General features: G+C 44.6%; 1 protein-coding gene across 1 annotated transcript in view; it reads left to right on the forward strand.

Moving 5' to 3' along the window:
• Nucleotides 1-18,562, forward strand: part of LOC101114365 (gamma-aminobutyric acid type A receptor subunit rho1) — a 54,668-nt gene that overhangs the window by 12,604 nt on the left and 23,502 nt on the right. The window contains exon 2 of the mRNA XM_027972716.3: nucleotides 4,814-5,034. Coding sequence (XP_027828517.2) covers nucleotides 4,814-5,034 — 221 coding nt within the window. The remainder of the gene's footprint in view (nucleotides 1-4,813; nucleotides 5,035-18,562) is intronic.

Raw genomic sequence — 18,562 nt, forward strand, 5'->3', positions numbered from 1 at the left:
AATGTGAATAAAAGCGATGACTACAGTTTTTGTGTCACTTGTGAAATTGCTTGCCTTTCATTTCTTCTCCTTGCCTCTCTCAGTGGCCTGGACCACAGTCTTAGCAGCCACCCAATTTTGTGCATCTAAGGACCACACACTAAGAAAGGGCAGCAAGACAAAAAAGACCATCATATGCAGCAGACACTCCCATCAGTCTAGGTTATTTGCCTCTGAATTTTCACTTTTCTATCTTATTTGTTTATCTTCAGATGTCTTGTCAACTCCTTCCCATGTCCATGCCCTGCAGAGGGGCACAGATACTCTGCAATGGAGTCATGTGGTGTTAATGGAAAAAAAAAAAAAAAAACAAAAAACAGAACAACAGTCATCAAGAGCACTTACAAGCAGGAAAGTAGCAAAGATCACACAGTTTTCTGAGCTCTCCTAATCCCCCTGAGTTGTGTTTGGCATGGTTGACTGGGGCTAAATGACTCCAGGATGGGCTCCTGCCATCCAGCTTTGCCATGGGACCTTCCTGGTGAAAGAAGTGGCTCTGTTGGGAAAGCTCAGCACCTGGTATCAGCCTGTGCTTCCACTGAGCTAACTCAGATCTGCTGAGCCAGCTCGCTACAAAGCTACTGAGAAAAGTATGAATTGCCCCTGTGAGGCCATCCAGGTTTGTTCTCTGTGGTTATGACCAGGCTTCTGGCTGCTGGAGCTAGTCCGGGGTTCTCCAAACAAGAAAGAGATTTTCTAATCTGGGCATCAAAAAGCCATTTAATGTCCCTCTCAGTGCCTTCTTGGCCTGGAGACATTTTTAATATACTCAACCCCAGAATGATCCCACTTTGATACTTTGGTTCTTCAGCAAGTCACTATTGGCTTCCTAGGTGGCTCAGTGGTAAAGAATTCACCTACCAATGCCAGAGACAGGAGACTCGGGTTCAATCCCTGGGTCGAGAAGATCCCCTGGATCAGGAAATGCAACCCACTTCAGTATTCTTGCCTGGGAAATCCCATGGACAGAGGAGCCTGGCAGGCTTACAGTCCATGGGGTCAGAAAGAGTCAGAAATAACTGAGCACAGATGCACGCACACACACACACACACACACACACACGCACACACACCAACTAAGTATCTAATGATGCTTGGCTTATATTGACTTCTGGAGACATCAAATATTTTGCCTTTCTTTCTGTGCGTTGAACTGTTTCCAACATGTATTTATTGAAAGTCCTCTATTCTGATTTACACAAGAGGATTTAATTATGACTCACATAACCATAAAATGAACACATGTGAAACAATTTGCTTAATTCATTAATTAGTGAGGGAACATGCTATAACTGGTTCAAATGAGGATTTGCTTTTCAGAGATTTATATTCTCTAGTGGACAAGAGGAATAATTTGCATAGCTATGGACGGGAAAGATATGTATTACTATTAGTTTTCTACAATCTTTCACAGGGTTGTAAAATAGCGTAAAGAAAATCAACACTCTTCCACTGTTGGTGGGAATGTAAATTGTTACAGCCATTACAGAGAACAGTTTGGAGGTTCCTTAAAAAACTGAAAATAGAGCTACCATATGATCCAGCAATCCCATTCCTAGGTGTATATATCTAGAGTAAACCATACTTCAAAAAGATACATGCATCCAAATGTTCATTGCAGCATTCACAATAGCCAAGACATGGAAGCAATCTAAATGTCCATTGACAGATGAATGGATAAGCATGTGGTACATAATAGACAATGGACTACCACTCAGCCATAAAAAAGAATGGATGATGCCATTTGCGGCAGCACAAATGGGCCTAGAGGTGATCATACTACATGAAGTTAGAGAAAGATAAATATCATGTGACATCACGTATAAGTGATATCTGTAAAAATGATCCAAATGAACTTATATACAAAGCAAAAATTGACTAAAAACTTAGCAAGCAAACTTAGTTACCAAAAGTGAAAGGCAAGGTTCAGTTCAGTTCAGTTCAGTCACTCAGTCATGTCCGATTCTTTGCAACACCATGGATTGCAGCATGCCAGGCCTCCCTGTCCATCACCAACTCCCGGAGTTTACTCAAACTCATGTCCATTGAGTCGGTGATGCTATCCAACTATCTCATTCTCTGTTGTCCCCTTCTCCTGCCTTTTATCTTTCCCAGCATCAGGGTCTTTTCAAATGAGTCAGCTCTTCGCATCAGGTGGCCAAAGTACTGGAGTTTCAGCTTCAGCGTCAGTCCTTTCAATGAACACCCAGGACTGATCTCCTTTAGGATGGACTGGTTGGATTTCTTTGTAGTCCAAGGGACTCTCAAGAGTCTTCTCCAACACCACAGTTCAAAAGCATCAATTCTTCAGGACTCAGCTTTCTTCACAGTCCAACTCTCACATCCACACATGACTACTGGAAAAACCAAAGCCTCGTCTAGACGGACCTTTGTTGAGAAAGTGATGTCTCTGCTTTTTAACATGCTGTCTATGTTGTTCATAACTTTCCTTCCAAGGAGCAACTGTCTTTTAATTTCATGGCTGCAATCACCATCTCCAGTGATTTTGGAGCCCAGAAAAATAAAGTCTGCCACTGTTTCCACTATTTCTCCATCTATTTGCCATGAAGTGATGGGACCAGGTGCCATGATCTTAGTTTTCTGAATGTTGAGCTTTAAGCCAACTTTTTCACTCTCCTCTTTCACTTTCATCAGGAGGCTCTTTAGTTCTTCTTCACTTTCTGCCATAACGGTGGTGTCATCTGCATATCTGAGGTTATTGATATTTCTCCCAGCAATCTTGATTCCAGCTTGTGCTTCCTCCAGCCCAGTGTTTTTCATGATGTCCTCTGCATGTAAGTTAAATAAGCCGGGTGACAATATACAGTCTTGACATACTCCTCTTCCTATTTGGAACCAGTCTGTTGTTCCATGTCCAGTTCTAACTGTTGCTTCCTCACCTGCATACAGGTTTCTCAAGAGGCAGGTCAGGTGATGTGGTGTTCTCTTCTCTTTCAGACTTTTCCACAGTTTATTGTGATCCACACAGTCAAAGGATTTGGCATAGTTAATAAAGCAGAAATAGATTTTTCTGGAACTCTCTTGCTTTTTCGATGATCCAGTGGATGGTGACAATTTGATCTCTGGTTCCTCTGTTTTTTCTAAAACCAGCTTTAACATCTGGAATTTCATGGTTCACATATTGCTGAAGCCTGGCTTGGAGAATTTTGAGCATTACTTTACTAGTGTGTGAGATGAGTGCAATTGTGCGGTAGTTTGAGCATTCTTTGGTGTTGCCTTTCTTTGGGATTGGGATGAAAACTGACCTTTTCCAGTCCTGTGGCCACTGCTGAGTTTTCCAAATTTGCTGGCATATTAACTGCAGCACTTTGACAGCAGCAGGATTTGAAATAGCTCTACTGGAATTCCATCACCTCCACTAGCTTTGTTCATAATGAGGTGGGGAGGGATAAATTAAGAGTTTGGGATTAACAGATACACACTACTACATATAAAATAGATAATCAATAAGGACTTAGTGTATAGGATAGGGACTGCTACTCAATATTCTGTAATAATCTATATGGGAAAAGAATATGAAAAATAATAGATATATGTATGTGTGTGTGTTCAGTTTTGTCTGACTATTTGCAACCCCATGGACTACAGCCTGCCAGGCTCCTCTGTCCATGGAATTTTCTAGCCAAGAATACTGGACGGGTTTGCCATTTCCTGATCCAGGGGATCTTCCTGACCCAGGGATGGAACTAGCATCTCTTGCACCTCCTGCATTGGCAGGCAGATTCTTTACCACTGTGCCACCTTGGAAGTCCAGATATTGTATGCTGCTGCTGCTGCTGCTAAGTTGCTTCAGTTGTGTCCGACTCTGTGCGACCCCATAGACGGCAACCCACCAGGCTCCTCCATCCACAGGATTTGCCAGGCAGGGGTACTGGAGTGGGTTGCCATTGCCTTCTCCAATGCATGAAAGTGAAAGTGAAGATGCTCAGTCATGTCCGACTGTTAGCGACCCCATGGACTGCATCCTACCAGGCTCCTCCATCCATGGGATTTGCAAGGCAAGAGTCCTGGAGTGGGGTGCCATTGCCTTCTCTCCAGATATTGTATATGTGTAACTAAATCACTTTGCTGTACACCTGAAACTAATACAACACTGTAGATCAGACAGACTCCAGTATAAAGAAAAAATACAGAAAAAGAAAGAATTTACTATCCTCCACATCAAAGCAAAACAGACAAAACAAAGACAATGAAAACCATATCCATAGAGGATGAGAAGATTCCTGGAGAGTCCATCAGACAAGGATTAGCCTTCTACTGAAGTGTTAGCCAAATAGACAACCCAGCCATTTACAAAGCCCTGAGTTTCCACAGATTCAACCACAGAGAGGAGTGGGGGTGGGGAGCTGTCCAAATCCAGCCCTCATCTGAAGCAAATAATAATGGCTAAAAGCTTAAAATAGATCCAGGGAGGAGCTCATTTTCAGGGCAAAAGAAGCAATTCAGCACCTCAGGCAGTTCTGGATTTGGAAATTGTTTTGGTTCCTCCTTACTTCCTTCTATTTGTTGGACCAGAAATTCATACAGACCTTTATGAACGAATTCACCAGGTCTGACGAAGAACTTATTTAGACCAGCCAAAATAATTGTCAGCCAGGGACACAGGACTTCAACCTCCCTGCAGAAAATCCCTGACATCTGACGTAGGAGGATTTATAGGTTTAGTGGAAATTGCTTTCTCCTGCTCTCCAGATTACAGACTGTGGGTTGATTTTTTTTTCCCGTGAATAAACATCTTTCTAATAATGAACAGACCAATAATGTCTTAAGAGAGAAAAAGAACATCCTTTTCCTTTTTTTTTTTTTTTTTTTTTTGCTGTTTCTTCAGAGAACCGTTTGGATTTGGAAACGCACATTGGCCATACAGAATATGAAAGTTGGCGTTTTCTTTTTGTGGTGGGCGTGGGTTTTGCCTACTGAAAGCAGAGTGCACTGGCGAAAAAGAGACATACAGGAGATGTCGAAGAAAGGCAGGTGAGTGGACATTTCAGCACAGAGGATTTAGGGGGAGATGGTGTGTACAGCGAGCTTCTGGTTTAATCGTGGAATCGTTTCCAGTATGTGGTGTTTCCTGTGGATGCCCTTTGCCTTCTTGCTCCTTTACCCTGTGTTCTCCTGCTTTCCTCCCCTCTTTTTTTGTGACGTTAGAATTACGTTTTCTTTTTAAATGGTGCTTAGATTTGATACAGTGCTATCATTGCATATTCTTCAGTCTCTTAGGAACTGTCCTGGGTGAAAGATTCTGGGGGAAAAAAAGCATATATGCACGTTAAAAATAATAAGGGCAATTATTTGATGTTTGCATCCTAGGTTGGAGCGAATCTGGGAATTCTCAAATGACTGATGGGACCTCTAATTAGGGAGAATGATTCTGTGAGTTCTAATTATTTCTGCTAGATGTGTAGGTCCCTTTTACAATCTTTTAAAGGAGAACAAAACAGCTTTCTTCAAGCTATATGGCCTGGAGGATTGTTAGATTGTCCCCATTTGTAAACTGGGAGGGTACAGGGGTGGACCAGCCTGAGGACCAGCTGCTGATGGTTGCCAGTAAGGTACGGGCTGCCCTGGCTGTGCCAGCCCAGACAGAAACAGACTGATCCTTCAGCATCAGCTTCACCAGGGTGGCTCTGTGACAGCGCTGGTAGTGGAAGTGCATGTCTGCACACCTGCTTGCCTGATACGCATCAATAAAATAGGATATTTGGAGATCCCGCTCCCTACCCCTCAAACCAGCTCTCTCTTTACTGATGAAGAGATGGAGGCAGGAAGGGCATTCTTGATTCTTGGTTCTTTATCACCCTGAGTTCAAATTGAGCTTTAGCTTTCTTCATCTCTGAATGTAAGATGAACAGAGGTCATAAGTATCAATTAATATGGGACTTTCTTGGTGGTCCAGTGGTTAAACCTTCTTCCTTCCTGTGCAGGGGTAGGTTCAATCCCCAGTCAGAGCACTAAGATCCAACATGCCACAAGGTGTGGCCAAGAACTTTTTTTTAAAAAAAGCAAAATGGATGAATATGAAAGGAAATCCAGCTTCTTGGAGTCTGGGGCTAGTGGGAGGGCTGGGTGTCTGACTCCTGAGTGACCCACTGTGGGTTTGAGAGAGCCCTTCACACCTGGGCTTCTGAACAGCCAGCTATGGCTCACAGCCCTTGTTTCAAGCAGTTTTAGCAACATATCAAAGTTAAGGAGCTGAAATATCCATTGGTCGTGGTGGGCCCAGGACACAGACAGGGACTGCTGTGCACAAGACACATGTCCCATCATTGTCAGAGTCAGAGGCTGCTGGACAAACAGTGGAATTTGTGGAGCGGTGCCGCCAAAGAGATGATCTGAACCAAGTGTGTTCTCGAGGATTACAGGTGACAGCAACAAATCCTATTGGTGGTCACCAAAAACTTCTCAGCCTCTCTCCCAAGCCAGAGTTAGAGAGGTGACTTAGTAGGAATACCAGTGTGTCACTAGTGGCAAAGAGTCTGCCAGCTGATGCAGGAGATGCAAAGACTCACTCAGGGTGGATCCCTGGGTCAGGAAGATCCCCTGGAGAAGGAAATGGCAATCCACTCCTGTATTCTTGCCTGGAAAATCCCATGAACAGAGGAGTCTGGTGGGCTACAGTCCATAGGGTCACAAAGAGTGAGACATGACTGAGCGCGCACACACATACACACACACACACACACACACACACACACAATGACAAAGCGAAATAAATTTTCTTTTAAAAATTACTTAAAGGAACTTTTATTTTTATTATGGAAGACATGTTATTTTAAAAACCATAGGAAAAAAATTTTTTTCAATGCATAAAATTCACCCATAATCCCTAAAACCTAGAAATAACCTTGTTAACATTTTTGTGTATTTTCTTCTGTTTTTTTATAAGCATGTATTGAATATTAACTAGTCTGGGATTTTTCTATGCATATAGTTTTGTAACCTTATTGTATCTAATGTGATTTAGTCTGCATATTTTCTTACTTGAAGTATATAGTGTTATCATTTGAATGAACACTATAAAGCACAATAACAATTATAACTGCTTAAGTATCTTCCTCTGCTTACAATATTTAATAGTTTTCTCTGTGTTATTATAAATATTCTGTCTGGATATCTTTGTATACAAGGTCATTGTTTATGTGCATGATTATTTAATTAGGATAGACTCCTGGAAGTATATTAGACCAAATGGCATAAGAACATTTAAAGTTCCAGTAGAGTTGGCAGAATTGCTTTCCAAAATGGTGAACCCAGCCAGGTTTTTTGTTTTTATGTAGCTTAAATTTTTAAAGGGCTCACTTAATTTTAGCCAGACTCTAAACTCATAAACTGCTGGTAATTTGTAGCGAGGCTGCTTTTCACAGTTCATGCTAATAACATAAGAAGCAAGGTGAACGCATGCACATGAGGGTGAGGCTAGTGAGGTGCCAATGATGCAAAATTTAAAGAGACCCTTGGGAATGCCCTGGCTGTTCAATGGTTACTACTCCTTCCACTGCCAAGGGTGCGGGTTTGATCCCTGGTCAGGGAACTAAGATCCCAGAAGCTTCAAAGCACGACTGAAAAATTAATAGCTGACTGAGTGAATGAATAGGGCCTTGCACGACCCAAGAATAGGGGCCTTCTTACATTTTATGCCTCACTTGGGGATTACTCTAGTCTCTGCCCTGGCAAATAATTTCTGAGTTTTTCTCAACATCTTCTTGGGAGATATATCCAGATGGGATCCACCTTCATGAAACGTGCTGGATAAAGATCAGAGTGCCAGGGCAGTGAGCAGTGTTTCTAGAATGTATCAATACTTATGGTTTCTCCCTGCTCCTTGGAAGAATGAAAATCTAGCCTGTCTACACTTCAGGCCCCTGGACAAATTTCTGCTCAAGCTCCGGAAGCACAAATGGATCCCATCAGAAGCAAAGTACCATTAGCATTCTTGTCTGTAATGCTATAGAACTCAAATTTAAACTGCAGGAAAGTGAGGATCTGAGAGTTTCAGCTGATCTCCACTTTGGGGAGAGGACACTGGTGGCAGGGTGGCAGGAGGACGCAGAAGGAGCTGCAAGGTGGACAGAAAAAGTCATCCTGCTTTAGACCGGATGAGAGACGGTGAGAGCCGGAGCTAGGACGGTATTAGTGGGATGGAATGAACAGGGATGGGGGAAGATGGATGAGAAGTTTAAGGAGTTGTCAGGATTAGACTGGGTGGGAGTCTAGCAGGTATCTGGAAGGTGTAACTGGGTAGAGGGGAGTGCCTGGAAAGGGAGAGCAGGAGGAGAACAGGTTTGGGGACAAAGTATGAGCATGTGGACCCAGGTGTTCTTACAAGCTACTAGGAGATGATTGTCCAGTTGACAGGAAGGCCTCCAGGTCTGTGGCTCAAAAGAGAATTAGGGTCTGGAGGTGAAGCTGTAAAGAGAGTTCCTCAGTGGTGATGGATGAAGTGACCCAAAGACAGCATGAGATAAGAGCAGGACAAAGAGAGAGCTGTGATGAGCAACATTTAAGGCAAGGATGAAGAGGACTCCGTGGGGACCTCCCTGGTGGTCCAGTGGTTAGGAATTCGCCTTGCAATGCAGGGGACACGGGTTCAATCTCTGGTCGAGGAACTAAGATGCTACCTGCTGCAGGGCAACTGAGCTCACTCACCACGAGGAAAGATCCCACGTGACGCAACTAGAGGGTTCAGGGAAGGAAGCTGGAAATGGGTGATGGGAGAAATTGGTGTAACACTGGAATGGAGAGGTGTCAAAGAGGCTGAGGGAGCACCTACGGGACAGTCATCAGACGCATGTCACAGAGCAGACACCGCCCCGGGCAGTGGGTGCCTCATCACTGACCAAGTCAGGCACACACTCTCCTCTCAAGAGCCTTACGGACCAGAGGGGCGTTCAGTTGAGGTGTCAAAGGTTTCCAGAAGGAGGGAGCAATCCATGGTGGATTGCAAAACCTGGTGGGTCAGATCCCACCGGGGTCAAAATCAGTCAGGTAGAGGGCCAAGATGCAAGCTCCACTTACAGGATGAAGAGCCGTTGACAATCTCAGCGGGAGGAGACGGGTGGCGGTGTGTTGAGGGCAGGAGAAAAGGGAGTGAATGTGGTTCACTTTTACAAGAAGCCTGGCTGTCAACCGGACCACTGAGACTAGAGGAAAGTGAGAGGGACAGACAGCGATGGCAGCTTGCAGCGGATTCAGGCGATGAAGGGCAGAGGCCAGGAGGGAGGAGGTTGTTGGCTGTTAGAACCTGTCCTGACAAAGCGCAAACCTCTGGGTTATGGGCGGGGTCTCTCTGATCGCCCTATACCTCTTTTATTAGATTTTTATTTAAAAATATTTTTTCTTAATTTGGCTGTGCTGGGTCTTAGTTGAGGCATTCAGGACCTAGTATCCTGATCAGGAATTAAACCTGGGTCCCCTGCATTGGGAGTGTGGAGTCTTAACTACTGGACCACCAGGGAAATCCTGTGGTTTCTTCTTTTAAGTTAGCAGTGTTCTCTCTTCATTATATCCCTTCATTCTCCAAAGAGCTTGCTAGAACTTTGAGTCTTCACTTTGTGCTTCTCACTCTTGTCTGGTTACAAAGCGCCACTCATCCTGACAGCTTCCTGAGCCTTCGCTGGGCTGCTCCAGGGCTCACCACACCCATCTCTTCCCTCTTCCTCTGGCTCATTTATTTTTCCTCCTCCAAGTGTTAGCACAGATGTCACCTTTTCTCGAGGATCTTCTTTGGCCCTCCCCCATCCCTGCATCTCGAGGCTCAGCTGGCTTTTTTCTGAGCTTCCGAGGCCCCCATCTATCCTATCTCGGACAACTGATCATTCAGCATTATCAGCCTATGAGCTCCCTGAGAGCTGTCTGCCCAGGCTGCCATAACAAAACGCCGCAGGTTGGGTGCCTTAAACAACAGACATTCATTGTCTCAGGTCCTGGAGGCTAGAAGGCCATGATCAAGATGGTGGCAACTTTGGTATCTGGGCAGGAATCTCTTCTGGGCTTGTAGCTGCCGCCTTTTTGCTGTGTCCTTACATGGTCTTTCGTCCGGGCTCACCAATGGGGAGACGGAATGTGATGGGGAGGCTCTTTGGTGTCTCTTCCTCTTCTTAAGTGGGCACCAGTCTCATTTAACCTTAAATACCTCCCTAAAGGCCCTGCCCCCAAATACAGTCACATGGAGCAGGGCACAGTTAGGAGACTATATGAATGGGCAAGGCACAGTTTAGTTATAATAAGGGCTCAGCTAACACCTTTATTCTTGTCTTCCCAGGTTCAAGTACAATATCTGATAAATAGCAGATATTCAAGAAATGTTGCGCATGAATAAATGAGAGACTCTTAACCCTTCCTTTTCTTGTACTTCACTCACTCATTTATTCATTCAACAAATTGGTATTGATGACACTCTGCTCCAGGCACTGGAAGAAGCGGTGAGCAAATTGGACCTCACCCCTTCCTCTGCAGAATTTCAAAGGCCTTGGAAATGCCCTCCTTTCAAAGATGAGAAGAGAAAGGCCCAGAAAAGTTCAGAAGTCGTGCCAGGTCACACAGTGTACCCTCAGAGTTCTGTGTCGCCCGTTTCTCTACTTCCTGTGCCCAACTCTGCCCACTGTAAAAGGAGAACAAGAAGTTATACTCATGGATGTAAAATTCAGGTTGAACCATATGAAAATGTTTCCATATGTCAAAACCAGAGCAATGTTCACGTTAACATTTTTTAATCCTTATAGTGATCCTATAAGGTTAGGGTTATTCCCTCATTTTATAGGAAACTGAAACAGAAGGATCAAGAAAAGGGGATGTTCAAGGTTGAGATTTTACCAGAGAAGCAGGTGGACAAATATGCCCTTGCTGCGCCATCTTGTCCCCCTGGGAGGGCCACAGTGGGCCAAATCTGAGTGTTGAGGATCCATCAGGTTGGTGGGAACCTGGGTCCACTGTGGTGGCAAGAAGGCTGGATCAGAAGACTCTGAGACAGCACAAACACCCCACCCACCCCAGACACAGCCTTCCGGTTCTAGGCAACTCAGGTCTCCCACGGGTGTGCAGACTTTAGGCATCATGGAATATTCACTGTCTCGATTAGTAAGGGTTCTCCCAAGAAATAGAACCAATAGGATGTGCGTAACATGTATATATGATGTCTGTATGTATGTGGGGCTTCCCTGGTGGCTCAGTGATAGAGAATCTGCCTGCCAATGCAACAGATGCAGATTCAATCCCTGGGTCAGGAAGATCCTCTGGAGAAGGAAACGGCAACCCACTCCAGTATTCTTGCCTGGGAAGTCCCATGGACAGAGGAGCCTGGTGGGCTATAGTCCATGTAGTCCCAGAAGAGTCAGACGCAACTTAGATACTGAACAACAACAATGTATGTGTGTATATCTATCTCTCTATCTATCTCTCTGTGGTATTACACACACACACACATATATATATAGTACAATATTTATTATAATATATATATATATACCTATATATGTGTATATACGGGTATTCCCTGGTGGCCCAGAAGGTAAAAAAATCCACCTGCAATACAGGAGACCTGGATTCAGTCCCTGGGTTGGGAAAATCCCCTAGAGGATGGCATGGCAACCCACTCCAGAATTCTTGCCTGGGAAGTCCCATGGGCAGAGGAGCCTGGTGGGCTATAGTCCATGTGGTCCCAGAGGAGTCAGACACAACTTAGATACTAAACAACAACAATGTATGTGTATATATCTACCTATCTATCTCTCTGTGGTATTACACACACACACACACACATATATAGTACAATATTTATTATAATATATCTATTCCTATATATGTGTATATACGGGGATTCCCTGGTGGCTTACAAGGTAAAAAATCCGCCTGCAATACAGGAGACCTGGATTCAATCCCTGGGTTGGGAAAATCCCCTGGAGGAGGGCATGGTAACCCACTCCAGTATTCTTGCCTAGAGAATCCCCATGAACAGAAGAGCCTGGCAGGCTATAGCCCACGGAGTCACAAAGAGTTGGACGCAACTGAGGGACTAAGCACATACGTATACACACACACACACACACACACACACACACATACATATGAGGGAAGCTGGGGTGGGAGGAGGATTTATTTAAAGAATTGGCTCATGTGATTGTGTGGGCAACCAAGTCTGAAATTTACATGGCAGTCAGGCAGGCAGGGGGAAATTCCAGCAGGAGCTGGTGTTACAGCTGAAGGCAGTCTGCAGACCAAATTCCCTCTTCCTCAGAGGACCTCAGTCTTTTTTTCTAAGGTCTTCAACTGATTGGATGGGACCTACCCACATTATGAAGGGTAATCTGCTTTATTTAAAGGCTACTGACTTAAATGTTAATCATATCTTAAGAACACCTTCATAGCAACATCTAGGCTGGTATTCAAACCAGAGTCTAGCCAAGTTGACACCTAACTTACCTATCACACAGTCTTAGAGGCAGTGGTTTGAAAAAGAGATCATCAGTTACCCAAAAATCCATTTAGTGAGGAATCCAAAGAAAGTTATACTTGAGGGAAAATACACAATCCTTACTCATTATGTGGAAAAATGCACAGTCTCTCTAGCAGTTCAAGAAATGCTGTTCAAGAAAGTGTAAATAACATGATGGCAGAAATAAATAAAATAAAGAAAAATTAAATGCACACACACATACTCACACAACCCCCAGGCCAGTGAGTCTATGGGGAACACAAAACCATCTCTGTGGGGCTCTGACAGTAGACTGACCATATTTCCACATTGCCGTCTGCCAGTAGGACTAGAGCTATAATGTTGTTCAGTCGCTCAGTTGTGTCCAACTCTTTCTGACCCTATGGACTTCAGCATGCCAGGCCTGAAGATGAAGTAATGAACAAAGTGAAGCATAACTTATCGAATGCTCTGCTGTTAGTTAAATGAGCCTTCCGGCAGAACGCTGCTCCTAACGGGCCCCCAGACCTGATCTAACCTCTGGGAAATGTTTTGAGAAAACATCATCCTTAGACAAACTGACTGGGAACTACAGCAAGGAAATATCAAGAAAAATGACCATGGGCCAGAATTTTTCATAATCTCCAAGAAGATAGAATAAAAATGTATGTTCAAAAAACATACACTTTCCATTCAGTCCAAGAAGCTGTCTCAAATGTCATCCTGTATTATTATAACTTCAGTTCAGTTCAGTCTCTCAGTTGTGTCTGACTCTTTGTGACCCCATGAACTGCAGCACGCCAGGCCTCCCTGCCCATCACCAACTCCCAGAGTTCACTCGGATTCACGTCCATCGAGTCCGTGATGCCAACCAGCCATCTCATTCTCTGTTGTCCCCTTCTCCTCCTGCCCCCAGTCCCTCCCAGCATCAGAGTCTTTTCTAGTCAGTCAACTCTTCACATCATGTGGCCAAAGTATTGGAGTTTCAGCTTCAACATCAGTCCTTTCAATGAACACCCAGGACTGATCTCCTTTAGGATGGACTGGTTGGATCTCCTTGCAGTCCAGGGGACTCTCAAGAGTCAACACCACAGTTCAAAAGCATCAATTCTTTGGTGCTCAGCTTTCTTTATAGTCCAACTCTCACATCCACACATGACCACTGGAAAAATCATAGCCTTAACTAGACGGACCTTTGTTGATGAAGTAATGTCTCTGCTTTTTAATATGCTGTCTAGGTTGGTCATAGCTTTCCTTCCAGGGAGTAAGTGTCTTTTAATTGCATGGCTGCAATCACCATCTGCAGTGATTTTGGAGCCCAGAAAAGTAAAGTCAGCCACTGTTTCCACATCTATTTGCCATGAAGTGATGGGACCAGGTGCCATGATCTTAGTTTTCTGAATGTTGAGCTTTAAGCCAACTTTTTCACTCTCCTCTTTCACTTTCATCAGGAGGCTCTTTAGTTCTTCTTCACTTTCTGCCGTAAGGGTGGTGTCATCTGTATATCTGAAGTTATTGATATTTCTCCCAGCAATCTTGATTCCAGCTTGTGCTTCTTCCAGCCCAGCATTCCTCATGATGTCCTCTGCATAGAAGTTAAATAAGCAGGGTGACAACATACAGCCTTGACATACTCCTTTTCCTATTTGGAACCAGCTTGTTGTTCCATGTCCAGTTCTAACTGTTGCTTCCTGACCTGCATACAAATTTCTCAAGAGGCAGATCAGGTGGTCTGGTATTCCCATTTCTTTCAGACTTTTCCACAGTTTATTGTGATCCACACACTCAAAGGCTTTGGCATAGTCAATAAAGCAGAAGTAGATATTTTTCTGAAACTCTTTTGCTTTGCCGATGATCCAGTGGATATTGGCAATTTGATCTCTTGTTCCTTTGCCTTTTCTAAACCCAGTTGAACATCTGGAAGTTCATGGTTCACATATTGCTGAAGCCTGGCTTGGAGAATTTTGAGCATTACTTTACTAGTGTGTGAGATGAGTGCAATTGTGCAGTAGTTTGAGCATTCTTTGGCATTGCCTTTCTTTGGGATTGGAATGAAAACTGAGCTTTTCCAGTCCTGTGGCCACTGCTGAGTTTTCCAAATTTGCTGGCATATTGAGTGCAGCACTTTCACAGCATCATCTTTCAGGATTTGAAATAGCTCAACTAGAATTCCATCATCTCCACTAGCTTTGTTTGTAGTGATGCCTTCTAAGGCCCACTTGACTTCACATTCCAGGATGTCTGGCTCTAGGTGAGTAATCACACCATCGTGATTATCTTGGTCATGAAGATCTTTTTTGTACAGTTCTTCTGTGTATTCTTGCCACCTCTTCTTAATATCTTCTGCTTTTGTTAGGTCCCTGCCATTTCTGTCCTTTATTGAGCCCATCTTTGCATGAAATGTTCTCTTGGTGTCTTTAATTTTCTTGAAGAGAGCTCTAGTCTTTCCCATTCTATTGTTTTTCTCTATTTCTTTGCATTGATTGCTGAGGAAGGCTTTCTTATCTCTCCTTGCTATTATTGGGAACTCTGCATTCAACTGGGTATATCTTTCCTTTTCTCCTTTGCTTTTTGCTTCCCTTCTTTTCACAGCTATTTGTAAGGCCTCCTCAGACAGCCAAGTATCCAACTTGGAACATTTCAATTCCTTGTTCATAAGTTCCTAGGGACTCAATCAGTAAATGCACTCATTTTTTTCCCGACCAGGATTGAACCCAATTCACTTGCATTGGAAGCATGGAAATTAAACCACTGTACTGCCAGGGAGATTCCAATAAATCCAATAAATGTCTTTGTTTAATCAGTGAGTGGGCACCAGTTTTGTGCAAGGTCCATGCTGGCTCTTCTGTGAGGGGAAAGGTAAGCTTGGACCTTCCACATTGAACCCAAATTGCAGGCAATGGGAGCCAGATCTCCCAGTGAGATACAGTGGCCAAACTTGCTTCCCATCCTTAGAGCCAGAGCCTCTGAGTGTGACTCCTGGCTCCTTCACTTTCACAAGTTATTTAAACTGTCTGTGTCTTAGCTTCCTCATGTATGAAATGGGCACAATGGCAAGGCCTACCTCACAGGGTTGTTATAAGGACTAACCCAGTTAATACATGCAATATAATTAGCCTGGTAACTGGCAGAGAGTAAGTACTTAGGCAGTGTTAGTTATCCTTTTATTTGCTATGTGTTACACTTCATTTCAAGGTTAATACTCGTACCTCAGCTGGTAAAATGATGCCGGTGACATTAAAAGTATTTTAAGATATACGTAACTTGAGTTAGAAGCAAGTTATAGTGTTTTTCCCTCTCTCAGGGTTGTAAGGATATACTCAGGATGGTACAGGTTATTTCTTAGTGGTTTTCATCCTTTCCTTTAGGCTTCAATCTATTTTCCAAAAAATGTTAACATAGGAATGTGAACAAAAAATAGTTATTGTAAAATATTAAATAGCAACAATTTAAAAAAGATTTTATGGGAGTTCCTTGGCGGTCCAGTGGTTAGGACTCAGTGCTTGCACTGCCATGGCTGGGATTCAATTCCTGGTCAGGAACTAAGATCCCACAAGTTGCGTGGTGTGGCAAAGAAATAATAAGATTTTGTGTCCTAATTATCAGTTTTTTGCTAAGCTAGAATCTCAGCTTCATGATGGCAGAGGTAGTGACATCTCAGAATTTGGCAGCCCTTCCTTGGGTAGGTGCCCAGTTCTGTTTTAGACTGGCCCAAAGCCACAGTAGGGCTTCCCTGGTGGTTCAGTGGTAAAGAATTCACCTGCCAATTCAGGAGACTCAGGTTCGATCCCTGGGTGGGGAAGAATCCCTTGGAGGAGAGCATGGCAACCTACTCCAGTATTCTTGCTTGGAGAATTCCATGGACAGATGAGACTGGTGGTCTACGACATAGCGACTAAACAACAACAAAAGCCACAGTAAGACTGGGGCCAAACTTGACTTTTATTCCTACCCCTCTTTCTTCCTGCATCTCTTGTATTGCTCTCTGGCACCCATCCAAAGAACTAATACCGTTCTTCACTCACTAACATGTGCTAAGAGTCCACGGGCACCCAGCACTGTGCAAAATGCCAAAGATGAAGAGGACTCTGCCCTCAGTGGCCTGTGGCCTCGTCCTGCCCCTGCTGACCATCCACTGTGATAACCTGTAGCTCTCCCTCCAGTCTTTGCCCTTCCCCAGTCCTGGGACCACCTCCTGCAGAGTGCACACCTGCCCCTGCTCCACTTGGTCGCAGATGACATAATCCCTGTGCATCAGCCCTAATATCCCTGGGTATCAGTCGGGTCTTGGCAGAAAACAGCACTGCACTCAGAAGGGCTTAACCAATAATTGAATAAAGAGACCGCTCGCAGAGCAGTGCACAGGGCTCAGGGCAGCAACCAGGCAAGTAAATGCCCCTCCCCCAAGCACAAGAAATACAGGAAGCCCTGACTACCTGCAGACCTGAAGGGGAAATTGTGTAACTGGAGCTTAGTGAAGTACTGTGATTATCTGTGGTCATAGGGCAACACAGACATGGCTAGTCCCTGGCATCGAAGCCGAGAGAGAAGGAGGAATTACCCTCTGCTCTCTCATCTCCTGCCGGTGCACTTTTGGCTGAATCCCTAAGCTGAAGTGCAAGGATGCCCAAGAGAAATGGTCCACCTGGCAATGTGTCGCTCTCCACACTGACAGCTTCATGGCAGTTCCAGGTTAAAAATGCCATCAGTTTCAGTTGGGGAGATAGTTTAGGTCAGACCTCTTCAAATCAGGCCTTCTGAATAATTAATCCTCCAGTTCCTGCTTCTGTGGGTCATGGGAATTGCTCGTTGAAAGCTAAAATAATGCACTGCAGTTTTGTAGTGTTTTTTTTTTTCTTTCACATTTTATTCCAGTTAGATTTGAAGCAAATCTACAGGGTGAAGGATACTTTGTTGATTTGAGTACCTGGACTCTAGAACACCTTCAGTTTTAATTTCATAGTAAGCCTCAAAGACGGAGTGCACGAAGATGCGCTCCAGTAAGGCAGACAGTGGCCAGAGGTGCACGCACACCCCTGTAAGGGGCCTCTTCCCCACACCTAAGCTGCAGTGATTTGCAGCAACGCCTCTACTCCTGGCCAAGGGGGAGGGAGCAGAAGGAGGGCTCCTGGCTCCATGAGGAGAGAGAGGAGGTGGGCAGCAATGGCTTCCTCCCTCCCTTCCAGCAGCAGCGTACCTCCACCCTGATCCATTAGTTAAGATTCTTCCCCAGGACACAGCCTTTGCTGCCAGCTCAGCGATTTCCTTCCTTTAGGAGGAAACTTCCTGTTGGCTGAGAAACAACAATGGCTCCTTCCATGTGCAGTCCACCTTCAAGTTTAAAAAGTACACACACACACATGATCCCATTGGCTCCACGCAGCCCTGGTCCTGTTACAGAGCTTCACCTTCAATAAGATGAGGAAACTGAATCCCAGGGAAAGGTACCCAAAGGCACGGAGCAGGAAGGTCACTGGAGAGTGGAACTCTGCTTTTCTGTCTCCCAGACACATTCTCCGCACCCCCCACCCCCCGCCCAGAATGATAGTTTCTTCAGGAAAGAAGATAGCCAAGCACTTAACGATGGACGGAGCCAGTTACAAGGGAGGAAATTGTGTGTTGAGATGAATGCACCAGAGCTCTGGTTCTCAAAGTGCCATCTTCAGGGACTTTTCTGGTGGCCCAGTGGTTAAGACTCCGTGCTTCCAATGCAGAGGGCACAGGTTCCATTCTTAGCCAGGAATCTAATATCTTACATGCTGGGTGGCATGGCCAAAACATTAAAATAAAATGCCATCTCCTGACCACCACCACCAGCAGCAGCAGCTGAAAACTTGTGACAGATACAGATTCTTAGATCTTAGCCCAGACCTGCCGAATCAGAAACTCTGGGGCAAGGCGAGGTTCAGGAGCCTAGGTTTGAAATAGGCCTCTAAGAGATGCTGATGTAGGCCAAAGTTTGGGACATGTGCATTGAAAGAAGTGTGAGTGTGTGTTTGAGTGTGCATGGTACACGGGAGGACACACACACGCTGCTGTTGGGACGAGGAGCTGGGAGGGCAGTTCATTGTTTCTGTGAGTTCCAGAGATGCT

Source organism: Ovis aries, chromosome 8 (assembly GCF_016772045.2).
Source record: "Ovis aries strain OAR_USU_Benz2616 breed Rambouillet chromosome 8, ARS-UI_Ramb_v3.0, whole genome shotgun sequence".
Taxonomy (NCBI): Eukaryota; Metazoa; Chordata; class Mammalia; order Artiodactyla; family Bovidae; genus Ovis; species Ovis aries.